Source organism: Balaenoptera acutorostrata, chromosome 3 (genome assembly GCF_949987535.1).
Source record: "Balaenoptera acutorostrata chromosome 3, mBalAcu1.1, whole genome shotgun sequence".
Lineage (NCBI taxonomy): Eukaryota > Metazoa > Chordata > Mammalia > Artiodactyla > Balaenopteridae > Balaenoptera > Balaenoptera acutorostrata.
Window position 1 is genome coordinate 133,338,938 of NC_080066.1, and position 20,896 is coordinate 133,359,833.

At 38.8% G+C, this 20,896-nt stretch overlaps 2 protein-coding genes across 7 annotated transcripts in view; one reads left to right on the forward strand and one right to left on the reverse strand.

The window, feature by feature from the left end:
* The window catches only part of FERMT2 (FERM domain containing kindlin 2), an 81,713-nt gene extending 61,229 nt beyond the window's left edge, over positions 1-20,484 (reverse strand). For 2 of the 6 annotated variants that reach the window (XM_057542118.1, XM_057542116.1), the window contains exons 1-2: positions 20,280-20,484; positions 19,703-19,868 (exon numbers count right to left, since the gene is read on the reverse strand). In XM_057542118.1, the coding sequence (XP_057398101.1) occupies positions 19,703-19,859 (157 nt within the window). In that variant the 5' untranslated portion in view covers positions 19,860-19,868; positions 20,280-20,484. The remainder of the gene's footprint in view (positions 1-19,702; positions 19,869-20,279) is intronic. The other 4 variants (XM_057542121.1, XM_057542120.1, XM_057542119.1 and 1 more) reach the window with 3 other exon arrangements.
* LOC103014375 (acidic leucine-rich nuclear phosphoprotein 32 family member B-like) lies at positions 12,609-13,989 on the forward strand. The gene has a single exon (XM_057542123.1). It carries the CDS (start codon positions 12,819-12,821, stop codon positions 13,602-13,604), a length of 786 nt encoding a protein of 261 aa, XP_057398106.1. The 5' UTR covers positions 12,609-12,818; the 3' UTR covers positions 13,605-13,989.
* Positions 20,485-20,896: the final 412 nt, after the last annotated feature.

Below are 20,896 nucleotides of genomic sequence, written 5' to 3' on the forward strand. Positions count from 1 at the left end.
TTTATTTATTTATTTGGCTGCACCGGGTCTTAGCTGCAGCACGCGGGATCTTCACTGCTGCGTGCAGGATCTTTAGTTGTGGCGTGTGAACTCTTAGTTGCGGCACGTGGGATCTAGTTCCCTGACCAGGGATCGAACCCGGGCCCCCCACATTGGGAGCACGGAGTCTTAGCCACTGCACCACCAGGGAAGTCTCATGCCAGAAATCTAAAAGTGATGAATTCTTCTCCTCCCCGCAGTCCACACACTCATCAGGTCAGTTCCACCTCCCAAAACCTCCACTTCGGTCTGCACTGGTACCATCCTGTCTTTCAGGTAACCAGCATCTCTTACACCGGCTACTCCAACAGCCTCCTAACTGGTCTCCCTGATTCCGTCCAGCACTTTCCACACAACACCCAAAGTGATCTATTTAACGCTTTCATGTCATTCCCCTGCTGAAAATCTTTTAACAGCTTCCAACTACACTGAGAATGAAATCCAAATGCCTTTGAGTCTACACAGTGCCACACAGTGTAACGCACCTACTCCTCCATGTCTATCCTGCGCTATTCCTCCTCTGCTCCAGCCACACCTGCCTTCTTTCTACTCTGAGAACTGTCAAGTAAATAAGCTCTTTCTTGCCTCAGTGGCTTTGCACGTGCCATTCCACTCTTTGAATGCCTAATTCCCTCTTGTCTTTCAAACTTTAGTTTAAATTCCATGTTCTCAGAGAGGCCTTTCTTAACTACCCTATCTAAGATGAGACCTCCAATGTCCTATGTCCCTCCTTTATTCTCTATTTCAGTACACTGTAATATCACTTATCCAAATTTGCATTCATTTTGTTTGTTGTTCATGGGATGGGGCGGTGTCTTTCTTCCCTACCAAACTCTGAGAAGACAAGAACAATGCCTATTTGGATCACCATTGTATTTCTAGCACACTGCACAGGTGACTGGCACACATTTGATATATGAATGAATCCTCATATTGAAAATTTTAAAGATCCTTCATTACTTCAAGAAAACATTAATCCCAACGAAGAAAGTATTCTTAAACCAACAAGAAAAATTATAATAAGATTTATTAGTTTAGTTGTATGTTTAAAAAAAACCTGTCTTGCCTTCTTCAACTTCAGAATTAAAACGTGTCTACACTAACTGAAAGTATGGTACAGATTCCGCTGGACATGGGCAATCAAACCCTATTGACTTCCTCTTCTTCCTCACATCTTCTTTTGCTCAAGACAATCCCTACTATATGAAATGATTATGTTCCAGAAGTTCTTTTAAGTCTTAGAATTTAGATTTGCCACAAAGAAACATTATAAATAGGTTCCAAATCAGACTGTTACTCAAATCTAAAATAGCCCAAAGTATACTACTAGCAATATTACACTAAACTGATATCATAAGGCTTTTGCAGAATATATGGTTGATGTTCAACTAGAGATGTAAGGAAAACTGCTAAGTGGCACCTGCAGACTGTGGGTTGGATGGAGAGGAAGAAAGACAATGTTGCTGGTAAGCTGTGAGGGAGACAAGGGCTTCCTGCTAAAGTAGGGCACCTGGCTACTCCCTCGTCATCCTTCCATGAACTCCAGGAATTAACTGGCCTCCTTCCTCTTTCCCAGCTACTATTTGTTGTCTTAGGCCAAGGTTTCTTTCCTCTACTAAAGCTCCTAAAAACAGAAGAGCTTTACCTTCTGCTTTCCTCTCTAATTCCTGAAACATACAACTATTCTAATGTTTCTAATGAAATGTTATTGCCAATCATGTGTAAAGACAAGGTCTACAAGTAAAATTAATGCTTAAGTAAGTTTAAAAAATTATCTCTATAATGTTATCCCTAATGTTTATTGAAATGTAAAGGACATTAAATATTAATTTCACTTTTCGATCACATAATCTTTTGTTCTTAAGAACTCCTCCCTCTCACTCTTTTAGGTCTCTCTCCTCCCAAACTCCTTTTAATTTCAGAGGTGAGGCAGCTGAGGATACGCTCCCTTGTTTTTAGGATGTGCCCTCTTGTTCTTGTTTTTAATCACTCAGACCTTCAAAAAAGGAAACAGGCAAAATGGACGGAGTGCTGCTCTTCAGGTACACAACCAATAAATGAATCAATAAACATTTTCCAAGGACCTACCATATGCCAGACACTAAGCTAGGCCATGGGAATATATAATTAGTTACGTAAGAATTCCCATCAAAGAGTCACTTACAGTCCAAGTGAGGGACACAGACAGTGGCAGAAAGATCAGAATCCTGTTCTAATAGGTATCTAACTGATATCTCAACTGAAGAGTCAGCATGAAAAAATGGGCTCAAAGACTAAATTTATGTTCACTCAGCTCTGCCCAAGGTAAACAAACTCTGTCTCCCAGGCACACAGAGACCTGGTATTTCCACTTTATTTAATAATTTCTTTACCTCCCTACAGATGTCCAATCTGTCCTCTTCCTCACTCCTAAATACCTATTTCCGATAAGACTGCTATTTCATTAGGGTCTCAAAGAGCTACGGGGAAATAGTCACTCAAACCACTCCATTTCTCTGTTCCAATACTATCCATACTTTGGAATGTCAATTTATTTATATATAATGGACCCCAGTCCCCACCATACACCAAGAAGCTAATCAATTCAAGATACATCCTAAGAAAGATAAGGATTACACCAGATAATTAAGGACTAGACCATGGAAACCGTGATTCAAGTGAGGGCTGGTTTCAGGAGGTCCTGCCTAGAACCGACCAACACTACAAAGTCACTCATCAGTTCACTCTCAAAACACCAAGTGTGAAGGAATATTTATATTATGCATGTCTTTAACTGATTTAACAATGGCAGCTACAGACAATAAAACTCAAAAAGGTTATGGTTAGTAGCTATTTTACTATTTGAAGAATGCGTATAGTACTATGTAAAATTAAACTGAGTTCAAAATAAGTGAAGAACACAAACATATCAACTGCAAAGACGCAATTTAGAAAAATAATGTAATTAACCACTCTTGATTTTACATTAGAAACTAGAATTATATTATAAAATGAATACTCTATCATCTAAAAATAATTGAAATAACTTCCAAGTCATTCCTCTCTTCCTTAAGACTGTTCCACAGAGACCAGAAGTAAATTCCTCAATTATTTTTAATCTTATTCTAGAAGAGTAACCCTCTCTTCCAGACTACGCTTCATTCTAGAGGAATAATCCCCAACAGATCCTCAGCAGTGTATTCTATACTACATTACTACAACGCTATCTATGACTGAATCAAAGTTACTATAATAGGATTAGTACACTAGAAAGAAGTATATTCCTGATTTTCCACAGCTATGAAAAGCAGAAACAGACTGCTTTAAAAGAAGTCCCAGAGCTAACTCAGCTGACATACTTTTGTTAATCAATAAAGTGAAAACAGGAAACACTAGCAATGAAGCATGTAAATATTCCGTAATTCAGTAACTGTCCCCCACTCACCCCGTCCATTCAACAAATTAAGGGAGACTACACCAAGATCATACAAATAGAAATTATATTAACCTAATCTTTAAATCTTTAAAATTGAATATCTCTCTCCAAGGTCTAGTTTCTTCCTCAGTTTTTCTTTCTATCCAAGTACTATGGAATTTACCTCTCAAACAGCTGTTAAATTTGTCCCTTCCTTTCTTTTTATTACACTGCTTTAGTTTAAGTCCTCAGCATCTCTTGTCTGAACTACTATAATCCCATTTTTTACAAAACTATCTGAGTTATCTTTTAAAATGCAAATTTGATCATTTTACTTCTCTACATAACTTTACAGGTCCTTCTGTTGCTGAAGTGTTTTATCACCTCTTAGCAGGTTGCACAAATCTTAACCATCTGTGCCCCACACTGCTTGGCTATCCCCAGGTACAGCTCATGCTCTGGCCCAGTTTGTGAAACAACTTGATGTTTTGTGCATCCTTGATTGGATATCTTTCTCTTCCCCCCCCATCAGGCTGACAAAATCCTACACAAAAACCAAATATTACCATCTCCAAGCCTTCACTGACCCTCCTGTTAAAGCAGTTACGTACATCTTCGCACTCTGAATAATATACCACACTTCATTATAATTGATTTTATGTAACTACCTTCTTCCACTCGATTAAGGGTCTTTGATCTTATTTATCTTGTACCTCAAAGGCAGAGCCCAGGGACTTTGCTGGTGGTGCCGTGGTTAAGAATCCACCTGCCAATGCAGGAGACACGGGTTCGATCCCTGGTCCAGGAAGATCCCACATGCCGCAGAGCAACTGAGCCGTGCACCACAACTACTGAGCCTGCACTCTAGAGCTCGTGAGCCACAACTACTGAGCCCTCATGCCACAACTACTGAAGCCCACGTGTGCCTAGAGCCCATGCTATGCAACAAGAGAAGCCACTGCAATGAGAAACACGTGCACTGCAAGGAAGAGTAGCCCCCACTCGCCGCAACTAGAGAAAAAGCCCGTGTGCAGCAATGAAGACCCAACATAGCTGAAAATAAATAAGTAAAATAAATAAATTTTTAAAAAGGCAGAGCCCAAGGCCTGGCACATGGAATTAAACCAATAAATATTTGTAATATGCAGGCAACGTGCAAACTCTTAAGTGTATACAGGCAAATGAAAAAATAAAACTGGTATTTACTGTACTGTAATTTAAAACATTAGAAATATTGAGAAGTGTTACACTTCTTTGTAAAAACTTACCAAGAGTAGTTTTATTCATTTATTTATTTTTGCTGCACCAGGTCTTGCTGCATGAGGGATCTTTAGTTGCAGCATGCAGACTTCTTAGTTGCGGCATGTGGACTCTTAGTGGAGGCATGCATGTGGGATCTAGTTCCCTGACCAGGGATCGAACCCAGGCCCCCTGCATTGGGAGCGTGGAGTCTTACCCACTGGACCACCAGGGAAGTCCCCAAGAATAGTTTAAATACCACTTGTCTATGCCCTGGCAAATTATCATACTCCTTTCTAGGTTTGGATCAATTTCCAACATTTTATCCTGTGTACTTTCAATGCCATGATATATCTCCGAGAGTTCCTTTAATATGCAGTTTTTTGCTGGTGTCACTTCCTCTGAGACATCTTTGTCTTTTTTGTCATACCACTTATCTCATTTATGTCGATAAGTTTGCCTTCACTAAATTCCTCTGGCTGTATATCTAGAGTCTCTCAAATGGCGACAGCACCCACATTCCCGTGGTGAGCTGTTTCTTCTATAACTCCATTTATGCTTGATTCAAATTTCAGTTCTGGCATCACCACTTTTTGGGTTTTTCTGCTGCACATTTATCTTCGTTGGCCAATTCCCTCTTTCAGTTATCCGTTTAAAAAAAAAAATCTCATGAGTTTATCAGTGGGAGAAAAAGAAGCAACACAACTACATATGCTGTCTATGCATGAACACAAATATACAGTAACCAATCATGGACAGACTGAAATATGTGATATAACTGGTCACTGATCATGATACACATGTTATTGACACAGTGAGTTGTAGACTGAAGAGCTAGAAGCAAAGTTGGTACTTTATGCAATTACTCAAAGTATGGTGGTAACTAAAATGTGAACCATGTTGTTGGATAACTGGTGTTAACTAAACCATGATAACTGAAACATATGCATACTGAAACTGTGCAAAATACTGATGGTTTCCAAAAATCTGATATGTCCTTTTCTTAAAAAAAATGTTTTTCATCTGTTAGCATAAGCAGTAAACTGTTTCAAAGTTTACATATCATTCAAATTGCCAAAATATTTCAATTAAAATACCCCATTCAATTTTAGCTTAAGAAAATTATTGGTTTACATTAAGACTTCAATGACTGACTAAAGCAGATGTATCACCCAGTTTTCAAAAACATTTAGATACTAAACTCCTGATTAAAAAGTGACTGATGTTTCTTTGACATAGCTAACTTGATTGAAAATTAGGAATTCACTCATCAAAACAAAACAAAATCAACTAAGTTTACAAATGGCCTTCTGAAGTTACTCACAAACCCAAAATAATGTTTATCAATTTCAATATCAATTATTTCCTATTACAAAATACACTAACTCAAAGTAGTTGAGAAGCTTTACCAGACGACATACATGCATGCAATTACAGAGTACGCACAAATAGAAGTCATGTCAATTATTCATTTCCAGAGGGTGGGTAACTTTCTATCCAATCCAAAGGCTTACTACTAATTTGGTTCAACTTGACTTAGTTCCTAGAAGACTGGACTCAGAGTCCATGCAATGTCAACATGTAACAAATTCTAAGAGAGTTAACATCAAGGCTGAATTTATCAGTTAGTATTTGACTCACAGAAGTAATAACTGGATTTGTCTTTTAAAGTTGGTCAAAGGCACTAGCTATTCTATAGTTCAAAAAAGAAGTAACTTAAGAATATTTTATTGGCTTTGACATTTAAAATTTATCTCAGAAACAAATTCTAATATAGGACTGGAGTGCAGACTACTGAAAAAATATTTCTTGGAATCCAAGAGGCTTATTACTGCTTGTACCTTATGTTACTGACACATATGTACATGATGAACTCCAAATTTGTAAAGATCTAATGTCTCTTCCAATTTAAAATCTATTATTGGTATCTCACAGCTCTCAGTACAACACTCAGTCTTTTAAACCTGGTTTACAATGCACTTTAAGCACTTGCTTATTTCTTAAGCCTGTCAAGTCACCGGTTCCCCAGGACCATTCCTCCATCATCATTAGACTTCTTTCAGTTCCTCAAATGGCAGCCTTCCCTTGTTCCCATACTCTCATGCTGGGACTTCTCATCTTCTCCCAACCTGTTGTTCTTTTATCCCATGCCCCCATGCTAAGATCCTCTGTCACTCTTCTGGCTAATTCCTACTCTACCATCAAACCTCGTTTTAAAAGTAATTTCCTCCAGAAACCCTTCCCCATTGACTAGGTCAGGTTCCCCAGTACATACTCTCATAACTATTTCAATTATCCTAACACTCATCACATTATAGCAATTACTTATTTAAAGACTGTCTTGCCCCTAAGACTACAAGTTGAATGAGTGTAAGGAATAAGCTAATTTTGTTCACTTCTTGTCTCTCCCATTCATAGTATGGTATCTAGCATTCAGCAGGTTCTCATTTAAAACATTAAGTGGGTGAGTGAAGGAATAAAAGAACAGAATATCATTTCCTCACTTACTTAACTATAACTTTCCTCTCTATAATTATTATCTTCTACTTCTCTAAGCTAGTCTCCAGAACACCATAAACACTGCAATCCTCAATCCAGAATGCCTTTCTTCCTAACTTTTCACCCTGGTCCTCTTTAAATAAAGCCAGTTTCTGTTCATGCTTCTAAATCTCCACCACCTTCCTGTACCACTTATTTGGCACTTCACAACCAGACTGTCAACTCAAAGCAATCTTCTGTTTTCATTTTGGTACTAGAAAGCTGCTCACATTTTGAGTGGGGACTATGTCCCATTACCTAATATAATGGTTGGCCCTCCATAAATGTTTTGCTTGCTGCTACTACTGATGAGGTCAAGTTCACGTACCTCTTTAATCCCCACAAAAGTCTCATGTTATAAACCTCTCTAACCTATTGAAAACAGAATATGAGTGTACAGACTTTAGGTAGGAATATTTACATGTGAATGTCTCCTCTTGCTCTAAAGCCCCTCTTTCCTAGTCTTAAGTTCTTTAAGGCATTTATTCCCCAAATTCATAAGGTAAGATATTTAATAGTGAGATATCCCAGAGGTCCATTAGGACCCTCAATAAAATAACACCAGTTACTCTAACAGAACTTACTATGTGCCACTGTGTGCTTTACACATACGTATTCATTTAATCCTCACAACAACCCTATGAGGTAAGTATACCATTATCTCCATTTTACTTGTAAGGAAACTAAGTCACAGCAATGCTAAATAACTTGACACAAGGTCACAAAGCTTATAGGGAGTGAAGCCAGTATTTAAACCCAAGGCAGTGTGGCTTCGGGGAATATATTCAGAGTTCAGAACCATTAAACAAAACTTACAAAAGCAAGAAAATAAGAAGGGGTTTCTGGTTAAGTACTACATAAATACAATGAAAATGAATTAGCCTACTTCAATCCACAGTTCAAATTTATGTTTTAGGTTTACATAGTATTTGAAGGACAACTGAGGATAATATTTTTTTGAGCTCTTAATATAGGCATTCTACTTATTACCAGGGATTCTGTTAATACTTTTAACACCATACTCAGTTGGTTAACTGAGTAACTCCAAGAAACAGGTAAGTAAACTAAGGTTAAGGTTAAATGAGACTAATAATCAGGATAGGTTAAAATAACATGCCAAGGTCATATATAATTCTAAGTGGCATGTCTTAGACTTAAGTTCTTAAATATTAACAAAGTTCACCTTTTAAAGAAGGTACTTGCCTAAACCAGAATATTAAATTTTTTGGAAATACCCTCCATTTAAGCATAGTTTATCTATAATTTTGTACATATTGAAGCATAAAATCTACTGCTTCTAAAACATGTTATACTTTTTAAAAATATTACCCATAGTGATGCAAGTTAGCATAATAAAGTTAAAATGCATTCCTAATATGGTAGAGAATAAATCAGTACTATTTGGCTTACCTTTATAAATGACTTTCTCAATCTTTTATAAAATATTATTTCTCTAGCTCAGTAAAAGGGAACATTTTACACAGCTACATTTCATCATCAACATAGCTACATTTACAAAGGCTATTCTAAAACACTTCATATATATTAACTAACTGAATCCTTATAATAATCCTAGGATAAAGATACTATTATTATTCCCATTTTACAGATGAGCAAGCAGAGGCACAGACAGGTAGGTCACAGAGCTGCACAGCTAGAATATGGTAAAGTCAGGACTGTGACACAGTCAGGAGGCCCTCCCACAGTCTATGGTCCACAACAAGGGCATTCTATCACAGCAACAGATTTCATCAACACCTTGCATAAAACCTTAAAATGATACAGCAATTGTTTGCTTTCTTCAAGTTATTTTTAATTTCAAAGGTTATGAAATTCAGGAACTGCATTAAGGAATAAGCTGGGAGGCACTTATCCAATAGACATCTTCGTCTACAATAAATAATGCTGGCACTTTATTGGTGATTTATTCATAACCTTGAGTGTTCCATTAAGATATCAAAACCATCAATACACTGATGCTTTAACATCACAATTGATCTTTACAATACTTAATGTAGTTTTTAGTTACAGCATAATATAAGATAGGTAAATATCTCAGAAAAGATTCACTACAGATTCCAAAGCAAATGTCACCTCCTCTGGGCTGAAGGTTATCGGCTCCATAACCTTGAAAACTGTATAAGGGTTGCCCAAGGATACACTGAAACTGGATGGTCCTTATAAAGCTAAATAGTAGATAATCGAGACTGAAAACTGAATCGTGAAAGGAAATTGAAATGTAAACTCAACATTTCAATGATTTATTGCTTATCTTCTTCTCTTAAGTACACTGATTCACTTCGAAGCAGAATTATTGAAACTGAGAGAAAGTATCAGAAAATAAAATTTTCAAAACATTTTACCATGTAACTCTGAGTCACTATGAATAGTGTAGTATTCTCAATGAAGGAAGGTAGACCAGGATTTGAATAATGACTCTTTATACACAACAGTACTGTTTTAGTTTATCTTCTAGTTTAGAGAGATCACATTTGAAAAATAATTTTCAAAGAACTCTAATAACATTACAAAGTTAAGGGAACAAACAAATGAAGGCTTATTCTGTGTTTATCTATATTGTACAAATAAGGAAACTGAGATCCTTAACGTGAAAACCCTGACTTAAAAAATTAAAAAAATCACACAGCTATTAAGTGGGATGGTCAGGATTGGAATCCAGACTTAATTCTTTCTATAACATTAAACCCTAAAACTTTTATTATTCAATGATGCTTTACTATAGATCTATTTTTATGACTAAAGTTCTAAAAAATCTAACTTTTCTAGTAGATTGATGATAAATCAGTGTTCATTGGACTATTATTTTACACCTCAGATTCTACCAAATTAAAGTTGTAATTACATTATTTTAAATTGATATGATGCAATCATTTCCTTTCTAATACATTATCACTACTGTACCTCACCTATTCCTCCTTATTAACATACAAATAGACAGAAGCTATACAACTTACAGGACAAAATCTTTGAGACCTTGACTAGGCCAATTTCCCTGCATGAGACAATTTTTTAAAAGTTCAATCCAGAAAAGAAAAAAACTTGATAAAATGAACTTCCTCAAAATTTTTAAATTTTGCTCTTTGAAAGATACTGTTAAGAAAATAAAAAGACAAGCCACAGACTGGGAGGAAATACTGCAAAACACATATCTGATAAAGTACTTGTATCTAGAATAAAGAACTCTTAAAACTCAGTAAGAAAACAAACAACACAATTTAAAAACATAGGCAAAAGATATGAAGATTGTTCACTAAGATATACAGATGACATATAAGCATGTGAAAAGCTTCCCATCATTAGTCGTTAGGGAAATGTGAATTAAAATCATAATGAGATACCACTACATACTTTATTAGACTGACTAAACAAAACTAAAAACAAAAACACCTGACAATACCAAGTGCTAAGGGAGGACTGAGAGCAATTGGAACTCTCAAAAAATGTTTTTTTAATTCTTATGCCATGCTGATAGGCATGCAAAATGATGTGGTCACTTTGGAAAAGCTTGGCAGTTTCCTAAAAAATTTAAGCATAGGGGGATAGTGGGAGTGGTGGTGGTGGGATGAACTGGGAGATTGGGACTGACATGTATACACTGACATGCATAAAATAGACAACTAATGAGAAACTGCTGCATAAAAAATAAAATAAAATTCAAAAAATAAATTTAAGCATATACTTAGGATACTACCCACCAATCCCTCTCCTTGGTAGTTATCCAAGAGAAATGAAAATACACATTCATGGAAATGTTTACAGCAGCCCAATTCATAATCTCCCCAAACTGGAAACAACACTGGTAGACTGGAAACACTGGAAACAAGTGGCAGATGGATAAACTGTGGTACACATCCACACAATGAACTACAGCTCAACAACGACAACAAAATACTACTGATACACACAAATCTAAAATGTATTATGCTAAAAATATTTTTTAAATAAAATAAAATGTATTATACTAAGCGAAAGAAACCACCCTGAAAGCTCCATGGTTCCATTTATATGACATTCTAGAAAAGGCATTCAGTGGTTTTCAGAAGCTGGGGTTGAGGGGATGGGCTGGTTATAAAGGAACACAAAGACATTTTCTGTAGTGTTGGAAAAGTTCTATATCTTGATTGTGGTTGTTTTACATGACTGCATGGGTTTGTCAAAACTCAGCACATTATACTAAACAGTATGAATTTTACTATATGTAAATTATACCTCAGTAAGCTTGACATTAAGAAAAAATTAACAAGCAAAAAATGCAATAATTATGCAAAAATTTGTTACAAATGAATTATACTGGATGTGAATTTGTAACCACAAACCCAAGTGTAGAATGTCGTTTAAAAAATTTAAACATCTCGTTTAAAAAATTATTTTATAATATTCTTTTAGAATATTTGTTTACCTCACACTGGGCATATATACCATTTTGTAATGTGGCATTACAGTGGCATCAGCATTATTAATTTTTATTTCAGTAATATAATTATTCAAATAAAAATACTGAATACGTTACCTTTTTTCTTAAACCACTTTCATCAGTTTCTAAATGGGCTTAATGTTTTCATATGCCAAGACACAATTATATATCATTCCTTTGTTATAAGTGAATAAAAAACATACTACTGAGGCCTTCGTGGTTATAAATTTTTCAAATCTCTGGAATACCATCGTCCACTTGTTGGTCCATTCCATTTCAGAAATCTCATGAAAACAGTAGTTAAATAGCTCTTTGCTACATTACAGGGGCAGGTGTGTTTGGAAGTGCGCGAAAGAGCGGAATGATAGCTATTTTCCTTGCTGTTTAGGGGGTGAGAGCACAAAGCAGTCCCAAACTAGGCTCCTTCTGAGGAGTACAGTTCTCCACGATTAAAGCTGGAACCTATTAAACAGTCTAGATTATAGCTTAACTCCTTTCAAAAGGAGTCCCTCCCCCACCCCCACCCCCAGTTCAGGGTATTCAGGGACTTTCAATGCCACTCTCATTTGTATAGCACAAAGAGTCCATGTAATGCATTTTCACATGTAGTATCTCTTTTCCCACCAAGACCTATGAGAAAGTTTTCTTAAATTTGCATTTTACGGATGTCAAAACCCACTCAGCAGATTGGATTAGTTGTCCAGTGATCACACAAACCAATATGTGGCAGAGGCAGAAGACTGTTTATTATTCTATGTATGCATTAACATTTACTACAGTCTAAAGACAACCAACACTATGGGAAATCTATACCCAATGATGTCTAAAACTATTATCTATACCTTATCCAATAGAAAGCTAAGAAGAAAACTGAACTTTAAAGATAAACGTGTATGAAAAAGAACCTGTAAAAATATCATTCTGAAGTGAAATTCACACTGATAAAGAATCTTATGGCTTTTCCCTCCATGGTTTCTCTCCGCTCCCGTGAGTAACTTGGCTCCGGGGGCTCCGCTCGCCTGCCCGCACGCCGCCCACCGCCTGGGACCGCGCCGCCGGCCTCTGCTGCTAGCAGACCCCTTCTGACGGCCCTCGCTGCGCAGGCTGGGACGCCTCTCCCCCCTCCGCCCCCGCCGCGGAAAGTTAAGTTTGGAGAGGGGGGAAGAGAGAAACATGGACATGAAGAGGAGGATCCACCTGGAGCTGAGGAACCGGACCCTGGCAGCTGTTCGAGAACTTGTCCTGGACAATTGCAAATCAAATGATGGGAAAATTGAGGGCCTAACAGCTGAATTTGTGAACTTAGAGTTCCTCAGTTTAATAAATGTAGGCTTGATTTCAGTTTCAAATCTCCCCAAACTACCTAAATTGAAAAAGCTTGAGCTCAGTGACAATAGAATCTTTGGAGGTCTGGATATGTTAGCAGAAAAACTTCCAAATCTTACACATCTAAACTTAAGTGGAAATAAACTGAAAGATATCAGCACCCTGGAACCTTTGAAAAAGTTGGAATGTCTGAAAAGCCTGGATCTGTTTAACTGTGAGGTTACTAACCTGAATGACTACCGAGAGAGCGTCTTCAAGCTCCTTCCCCAGCTGACCTACCTGGATGGCTATGACCGAGAGGATCGTGAAGCCCCTGACTCAGATGCCGAGGTGGATGGTGTGGATGAAGAAGAGGACGATGAAGAAGGAGAAGATGAGGACAAGGAGGAGGATGAGGATGGTGAGGAAGAAGAGTTTGATGATGAAGAGGATGAAGATGAAGACGAAGATGTAGAAGGGGAGGAGGATGAAGATGAAGTCAGTGGGGAGGAAGAAGAATTTGGACATGATGGAGAAGTTGATGACGATGAAGACGATGAGGATGAAGATGAGGATGAGGATGAAGAAGAGGAAGAAAGCGGGAAAGGTGAAAAGAGGAAGAGAGAAACAGATGATAAAGGAGAAGATGATTAAGACCCCAAATAACCTGCAAAAAAAGAACTGTTCAGTATTGGTTGGACTGCTCACATGGATTTGGTAGCTGTTTAAAAAAAAAAAAAAAAAGTAGCTGTGATACAAACCCCAGGACACCCACCCACCCAAAGAGCCAAAGAATAGTTCCTGTGACATTCCGCCTTCCTCCATTTAGTCCCTCTTGGAAATCCACCACCAAGCTTGGGGACTTCACCCCAACAAAATTGTAAGCATTGTTAGGTTTTCGTGTAAGACTCTTGCTGTAGCATGGATAGCTGTGATTGGTGAGTCAACGGTCCGTGGCTGCCAGTTACACTGAGATTGTAACAGCATTTTTACTTTCTGTACAACAAAGAAGCTTTGTAAATAAAATCTTAACATTTTGGGTCTGTTTTTTCATGCTTTTCTTTTTAATGAAAATTTTTTTACATTAGGACATTTTATGTGACAACTGCCAAAAAAGTATTTTTAAGAATTTAAGTGAAATAAACACATTCCTCTTCGGTAAAAAAAAAAAAAAAAAAAAAAAAGAATCTTATGATTGAAAAAAGGTAAAACAATGTCTTGAAAAGACAAAGGCTAAGGAACTGTTCCATAGGGTGGCTATGAAGTCTGAAAACAGGTACAATTGCTGTACACGTATCTTAATGCAATATTAATAGGCCACATATTACATACTCTCCTATGGTTCTAAACTTGGTAGCCATTGTGTATATTAAAGGAAACTAAGTAAAGAGGTCAATTTAGTGACAGTTAAATGTAGAATGAAATCCTGGATGGAAAAGACAAAGGCCAATACTGGAACAACTGGCAAATCTGAAATACGGATCCATGTCAGACAATTAGTATTGAACATGTTAGACATGTTAGTACTGAATCAATGTTACATTTCCTGAATTTGATAACTGTAACGTAATACCTAAGAGAAAGTCCTTGTTCTTAGGTGATACATATTTTAAGTACTTAGGGATGAAGGGTTATGATGTGTGCAACTACCTCAAATGGCTCCCAAAAAATGTGTATGTGTTTACATGTACAGAGAAATCAAATAACAAAATGTTAACTGATGGTCTAGATGAAGATTATAGTGTTCACAGTTACTATTCTTGAACTTATAAGTTTGAAATTTCAAAAAACAAAGAGTTGAAAAGAAAAAGCAAAACTTTAAATTTTCTTTCAATTTTCTTCAATAGCTAATAGACATTTCCAACAAGATCTTTCCTAAGAAATTGAATAAAAAAGATATATTCTTTCTAGTGCCTCTGTAAATAAGTTAACTCTAGTTGGAATCAAACAGTATTTGTTGATCTTTTAAAAACTGGGTATAAAACACGGGAGCAAACAACACATAATGTATCCAAGGAATAGCTTATACTTTATTAGGTGCTATGAGAATTTCAGTAAAATTTACATACTGTCCTTTATTTTAAGGAGCTTAAGATATGCTGAGAAACATAAAATTCAATGTCCAGCTCCTGTGGATCATTAACAGTACTCTAAACACTTAATAAGACAGTACATATTTAACTAAAATTTTACTCACTCTAATATATAATGATTTCACCATTAGGTGTTTCTCCCACCCCACTCCAAAAGATTTTCACATTTATTTTTATCTTAATATATTTCACTATGAATGCAGTGAGGCTGCATCATGTAGACATTTTACTTCCATGAATTCAACCATAAGCTCTCAGGGGGAAAAACTGAGGATTTCAACAGCACAGCACATTTCCACGAAATAAGCATACCTTCCCCAAGGAGCACTAAGCAGGAGTATAAGGGAGCTGTCCAGTAACATATGTGTCTCTCCCTGTGTGCATCTTGCCAAGCTCTGATCCTAGTATTCAAAGTATTTTTGTGTAACAAAACCCCTAATGCAAGCCAATTTCTTCATCTGGTGCTCAACTAAAGAAATTTATTTTTGGAGTTTCTGAAGGAAAAACTAGCTATTTTGCACTTCTGTGAGATGGAATGAATGTATGGAAACCATACTTCATGATGACTTTAAGGGATTTTTAAGGTAATTTGAACCAAAATCTTTTTTTTGGGGGGGGGTGTCATCACGTGTGCTAAATTCACAGTTTACCTCAATCCTAACATGCAACTCCAACGCAAATGTACTCTATTTCATTATTATAGCAAGAACATGACACTTTAAAGCAAGGATAACTTCTTTCCAAAGGCTACATCCAGAAACATATTCCTCAAATTTTCTAAGTCAACTCCATGTATTTTTTTAGGTACTCCTGAGTCTGCCAATTTACATTTTTTTCCTCTGGATTATCATTTAATCTGATTTAACCCAACTTCTACATTCTTCCTACTCATAGAATCAGAGTTAGAAGAAACTTAGAAATCACACAGCCTATTCCTCCCTCCAACCTCATAGAGCTGTTGGCTGGAGATTTCCATTCACTAAGTTCCATGTTATAATAAATTCCTTACTCTCTAACTACCATAAATTTTTCTAGAAAATTAAAGATCTAATTGTACACAGTTCTAAAAAGACAATTTTTATAAAGTGATACTAAAATGCAGTGAAACAAAGCATCTCTTTGGCATTTTGAATCCTCAACACTTACTAACCTCTGAATCCTATTGAGTAGAACAGTTTTAATAATTCTCAATGATCTCCAGAGGAACGTCAGGGAATCCCATAAAATTGGGCCTCTTCCTTACAACATTTATTTTGAATACAATTATTTTATAATTTTATCCTCTGATGTCTTATTTTTATAATCCTTAACCCTGATGTCTTATATTTTAACTCTTTCCTTAAAAAAAAAAAAAAAAAACCTAGGGACTTCCCTGGAGATCCAGCGGTTAAGATGCCGTGCTTCCACTGTAGGGGGCGCGTGTTCCATCCCTGGTCAGGGAACTAGATCCCACATGCCGCCTGGTGCGGCCCAAAAAAAAAAAAACAACTATAAGCTTTCAAAACTGTTTTCAACAAAAAGTACAATAAGTTTTAAAAATTCTACTTAAAGCTTCTAATCTGGATTTTTAAAAAAATAAAGTGAGGTAATTTTTCATTTTCAGAATGAGGTCGAAATTATTTGTCTAGTAGCAACCTAAAGTCACAGAAGCAAAAAGTTTCTGTGACGTCAGGATATAATTCCCTAAAGCCCACTTTTTCACGGTACACACTCTTTATTTTCTTGTAAAAGATTAGTGCAGAATGACAAATGTGTTGTGTACTAAAATTTAAAAGGGATCGTTCAGATCTTTGAATGAAAGTCATAAATCTAAGAATCATGGGTGAATGACCTTAGCTGAAGAAGCACACAAGTTCTTTATAAAATTCTGACTAAATATAAAGATGTTGTTGACATTCCAAGGAACCATTACTTACTTTTATAACTTGCTTAATTAAAGTGCCTAAGTCTGGGATGAACACTGTACCTTCAAAATAAGGCTGACCTTCAAGGGCCAAACCTTAGAGTTGTATCATAACCCTTTTTTTGATCACAGACCTCTTTGTGAATCTAATGAAAGCTAAGAAGCCTCTTCCCAGAAAATTTCACATGTGCACATACATGCAAAATTTTAACACAATGTTGAGGGAAGGAGTCATCATGGACTCTATCCATCCCAGAGAAATAATTGCTGTCACTGATTATATGGAAGACAGCCTTAAAACATAATGCTTTGGTATTCATACACACTCTGATGAGAATAAGAAGGGTATCAAACACGCATCCCGGAGTTTGAAAACGTAGGTGAAGGCGGTTCTGCGGTACCGTAAGTGTTCTGAGGCCAGAGCACCCTGGTCCTGATAGCTGTCCATCCCTGCTCTGCAATCCCAACATGAAACCCTGCGCCTTCTCATCCCTACCATGACCTCCACCTCTTATCTAGACTCGGCAAGCTGCTTTGATCTACTTCGTTGACAAGTAACCATCCAGTCTGCCCTTTAATACCTTCAGTAACACAACTTAGGGCTTCAGAAGGCAGGCCATTCCAGTTTTAGGCAACTCTGAAGAATTATAAAGTTTTTTTCTAATCTGATTAGCCTGGTTTGTAAATTTTAAATGCTGTCCTGAATTTCTCCTCTATTTATTTGCCAATAGGTAACAAAATAGCTTGCCATTCAAAGAATCTAATCCTAAAACCAGGAGCAAAAAATCTTTTAGCCTTACTTTTTACCAAACAGGAGAGTCAGAATTACGCTGAAAAACACTTTCTATTTGAAAGTCAAAATCTAAGAGGATCAGTATTGGCTCAGTTCAAGAAAGATGTAAGGCTTTCACGTACACAACATCTCCTACCTTGTTGGGCTTCTTTTCACTGCATAAAATATTTAAAATGCATCAACATTAAAAGATTAAAATTATAGTCACTGCAAATTAACATCAGTTCTGTCTAAAAAGTTTATTCCCTGCATTTCTATTTATGCCTGTGATTCTGTAATAAACAGCTCTAATCAATGCAATATAAATATAGAAGTCATTATTTATTCATTAGATAAAGACTGGCTTTCAAGAACTACAGGTTATCTCAGTCACCTTCAACAGGTCCTTTTTCACAATAAGAAATATCTCTTATTGAAACCAGAGTATTAATAAGGTCATTTATCATATATAAAGCAATCTCTGAAGAAAATGCTTGCTTCCTTTGAAAACAAAGGAAATACAGACAATCATATTTGATATTTTCTTCCTTAACCGTAATCCCTCACTAGTGCTGAACAAAAAAGGTTCAGAAATATTTTGCACAGTGATTGATTAATCAGATAAGAACAATGCTAACCAACAGTTAAGTGGATAAACACACAGCAAAATCTCATTTTCAAAGGGCCACCCAGGGGGGTCTGTGCTGGGTTATGTCTCAGAGAACCAAACAATGCACAGTCCTAAGAAGGAGGCTACCCTGCAAGGAGCTTCTTTATGGTCCTTCAATAATTAAACTTCCTGCAGGAATCCAAAGAAGGCCCACCTAAATGAATGCTGTCTTACACTGCAAATTACATTGGAGCACTATTTCGGTAAGTTTATGTGGTAGGTATACACTAATCCCTCGGTAAGAAATACATTTCCTGATAAATAACCACTTCTCTACTTTTCCAGAATGGCCAGAAGAAGGAATGCTGTGTTTTAAAAAGACACACACACAAAGCCTAAAAAGATAATGCCATGCATTTCCACTTTTCAGAAACTGTATTACAAACAAATGGCATGTTAAAGCTCAGGAACAGTCCTCCAAGCACTTCTCTTGTAATAAAAGCATCTACTGAATCATTTTAGTTGATTCTTCCAGCTGAAGATGGTTTCATCCATCACAAATGTGTACTGAAAAATTTTCTTACACTTCACATTGTTGGATACCCTATTATTTAAGACTGAGTCAGTTTTAAATCAATCAACAGTTTTAAATCAATATATTTGTACCTAAGCAAATATTGTCAATCTCGAGTAAGTTCAATAATGTCTGCTTTTTAAAACAAAATTCTTCCACCAGCTTGTTATTCATATAAAATCGAACGCGGGAAATAACTTACTTAAAACACGGACTACTATAGGTAGTCAAACACTGCCCTACCCCTTGTAAGAGTGGATGACTGCAACATTTTAATATACTCCATCACGTAGTAGTACAGCTACAAAACCTTCATATCAGCGCCAGAAGTTGAACAATTTCCAGTAGAATTTATTCTTAAATAGATTCTGCATCATTCTCAATACCAAACGTCACCAACATCCAGGTACACTGAAGGTAAGTAATTGATAACCACAAACCCTGTAATATAACCCTCTCAACATTCACTTGCGCACTCTTCTCATTCCTTTTCATGTGAAATCGCTAAGTGTAAAGAATTAAGGAATCTTCTCCATTTACTACGCAGTTGAGCGTTATTAATCGGGAGGCTGGAATCACCACATTATGAAAATTTCAGAGTAGCAATACAAAACAAGATTCAAAAGGAAAAAGGTCTATTTGCTTAAATACGGAGAGAGCTTACATTTTTTAAAAAAGTATTTGCGGGATGCCAACCAAAATTTCCAAAATCCACCCCTCCTCCCGCCTTAAGTCACCCCCCCAACACCCGCGCCCAGTCTGGGTAGTCGTTACTTTGACGCGGCCGGGATGCTACTCACCGAGTTTTTCCACCAACTTGAGCATCACCCCTCCAATGTGCACCTCCCCGGTCACTCTTAGGGTGACATCGCGGTTCAGGTCCGTCACATGAACGCTCAGTTCCCACGTCCCATCCGCATAGCAGCCATCTGGCATCCTTATCCCGTCTAGAGCCATGGCTCCTTCCTGCAAGCACGGAGGAAATGGCTCTCGTCAGCGTCACTCCCCCAAAGGAAGGCAAATCCCACCGAACTCGCAGTGTCGGCCGCGGGGTGAGAGAACGTGGAGATACGCGAGGGTTTCCGCACGAACCTAAGTTCGGGAGAGCGGCGGCAAGACCAGCTGCAGGCAGGATCCTGCGCTCCGCGCCCCTTCCCGGCGGCCGCCCCGCGCTCCCGCCCCGCGGCGGCCCTCGGCGGACACGGCGCCGCCCGCCCCGCGCGGCCCCAGCCTAGCGGCCCTCGCCTAGCGGACCGCGGCGGGCTTCACCTGCCCGCCTGCTGGCCGCACCCAGGCTCGGGAGACGCCGCCTGCGGGCTCCACAGTCCTCCTCCCCGCCCGCGCTCCCCTCAGTCCCCGCCGGGCCCGGCCCCTCACCTCGCGCTCCTCGCGCTCCCGGCCCGGGGCTCGCGCGGCAACAGGCGCGGGGCGAAGGCTCGCCCGGCGGCGGCGGCGGCTGCGAGTCCCCTCCTCTGCGGGTGAAACGCTGCGTCCCTGCCGGAGCGACTAATGGAGTCCGGTCGTCGCGGCCCCTCGCCTCTCCCTCGGCGCTCCACCCCTCTCTCCCCGCCCCCTCAGTCCGAGTCCGGCTCCCTCCCCCTCGCCCCGCCAAGGCGCACGCAGCGGGTCCGGCCGCCTCGCCCCTCCCCCCCCGTCCCCTGCGGCCGCACTCGGGGCCGAGGCCGTGCGGACTCCCGGGCTGGGGGCGGGGCGGCGCGCGGCGGGGGAGCGAGCAGTGCGGGGGAGGCGGGGGCGCCCTCGGCGGCAGCAATCTCTGCCCCGCCGTGCCGCTGCCCTTTTATGGAAATGAAGGACCCGGCGTAGGGATTGAATCCAACATCCGGGCTCTCGGCGGCGGGACCTGAGGAGGGGGAGCCACGGGAGCGCAGCTGCCTCGCACCGGGGCGCGGGTGAGCGTCGGGCGCTGTGTTCCGCGCTCGCGTCTCTGGCTCGGCGAGGGCCCGCGACGGTGGGTGTCGGCGCTTCCAGCCGGC

Bases quoted from the DNA above. Each gene is read 5' to 3' on its own strand.
- LOC103014375 (XM_057542123.1), top strand. From the start codon at position 12,819: ATGGACATGAAGAGGAGGATCCACCTGGAGCTGAGGAACCGGACCCTG.